The sequence below is a fragment of the Colobus angolensis genome, unplaced genomic scaffold (genome assembly GCF_000951035.1).
Source record: "Colobus angolensis palliatus isolate OR3802 unplaced genomic scaffold, Cang.pa_1.0 Scaffold199, whole genome shotgun sequence".
NCBI classification, from domain to species: domain Eukaryota; kingdom Metazoa; phylum Chordata; class Mammalia; order Primates; family Cercopithecidae; genus Colobus; species Colobus angolensis.
In genome coordinates this window covers 1,101,667-1,103,453 of record NW_012115143.1, presented here as the reverse complement: position 1 = coordinate 1,103,453, position 1,787 = coordinate 1,101,667, and the positions used below count along the sequence as shown (strand labels likewise).

At 42.1% G+C, this 1,787-nt stretch overlaps 1 protein-coding gene across 1 annotated transcript in view; it reads left to right on the top strand.

Moving 5' to 3' along the window:
* Positions 1 to 1,787, top strand: part of UBR1 (ubiquitin protein ligase E3 component n-recognin 1) — a 158,669-nt gene that overhangs the window by 33,704 nt on the left and 123,178 nt on the right. The window contains exon 5 of the mRNA XM_011941205.1: positions 762 to 892. Within this exon, the coding sequence (XP_011796595.1) occupies positions 762 to 892 (131 nt within the window). The remainder of the gene's footprint in view (positions 1 to 761; positions 893 to 1,787) is intronic.

Sequence of the window (1,787 nt, the reverse complement as noted above, 5' to 3'; positions counted from 1 at the left end):
ATCTGCTGACCTCGTGATCCGCCCGTCTCGGCCTCCCAAAGTGCTGGGATTACAGGCTTGAGCCACCGCGTCCGGCCAATCTTAACCGTTTTTAAGAGTATAGTTCAGTAGTGTAGATACAGAGTTCAGTAGTGTTAAGTATATTCACTTTGTAGTGTAACAGATCTTAAGAACTTTTTCATCTTGTGACACTGAAACTCTATACCCACCAAACAACCTTCTGCCTACCCTCAGCCCTTGGCAACCACCTTTCTACCTTCTGCTTCTATGATTATGACTACTTTAGATACTTCATATGAGCAGAATCATACGGTATTTGTCCCTCTGTGACTGGCTGGGTTCCATTTCTTTTCGATGTCATTAATACCTGTTCTGCCTTAGAGAGTAGCCAGGAGGATCTGGGGAAACAAGTTGTTGAGAAAAGTCTTTGTAAGCTATAAGGGATAAACAATTGTCATGTGATATCATCATAATTAGCTACTCAGAAAGGCAGGTAGGAACATTTGTAAGAGAGTATTTCACTAATGGGAAGACTCCATGGTTCTGCCTCCTTTTTGTCATCAGTAACACCGACTCAGCCACAAGGGGTTAAGCTAACCCGATCTAAATATATAGCAACCCTGTTGAGCTCAACTTGAATTCATTCCTGGAAGATGTTGTAATGAATTCAGCAAAGTGATTATTTTAACTTAACATTTCCTTCCTTATCCATTTATTTGTGTGCAATCTTGACTAGTATGTTTTTCTGTGCTTTTTTATAGAATTCACGCTGCCCGTTGAATGAAGAGGTAATTGCCCAAGCCAGGAAAATATTCCCTTCAGTGATAAAATACGTAGTAGAAATGACTATATGGGAAGAGGAAAAAGAACTGCCTCCTGAACTCCAGATAAGGTGGGGAAAACTGTCAGACAGAACAAGTTTTAGTGATGGTTATTTATATTGTAAAATGTTGTTTGATAATTGTTTTTGTTATTTACTGCCTAATTATTGTTAGGAAAAATTCTTATTGACTTGTCTCTTGGGAATATTTCAAAATGTCCGTTTGTATGATATACTTTGCTAGGCACCATCTAGAAGCTAAGCCAAAAGAATAGTCTATCAGGAGCTTTGAATTTCTAGGAAAAAAATATCAACATTTTTGGGGTCTTGTTCTAAATGGTTTATAAGGACCTAGCAGCCTCTCATCGCACTAAGTAAATAAATTGCCCAGTTTGATCCTGGCCTGGACTAATGTCCAGTTTCCTCAGGAGGTTCGTGAACAAAGATAGGGACTTTGAAACAGTGTATCTCCCTGTAGCCCAGGTTTTTAGCTCTTGTCCTGATCAAGAAAGTTTGATGGGAACGAGGAAATGGCCCTTTCCCCTGTGCTTTGGTATCTAGAATTATTGAAATTATAGGGATGTAACTTTTTTTTTTTAAGCTAAAACTCAGCAGTTTCTGGTAGCCATAAGTCTTTCAGTGACAGTAATATTTGCTCTTTTTTTTGTTTTTTGTTTGAGACGGAGTCTCGCTCTGTCGCCCAGGCTGGAGTGCAGTGGCCGGATCTCAGCTCACTGCAGGCTCTGCCTCCCGGGTTCACGCCATTCTCCTGCCTCTGCCTCCCGGGTTCACGCCATTCTCCTGCCTCAGCCTCCCAAGTAGCTGGGACTACAGGCGCCACCACCTCGCCCGGCTAGTTTTTGTATTTTTAGTAGAGACGGGGTTTCACTGTGTTTGCCAGGATGGTCTCGATCTCCTGACCTCGTGATCCGCCCGTCTCGGCCTCCCAAAGTGCTGGGATTACAGG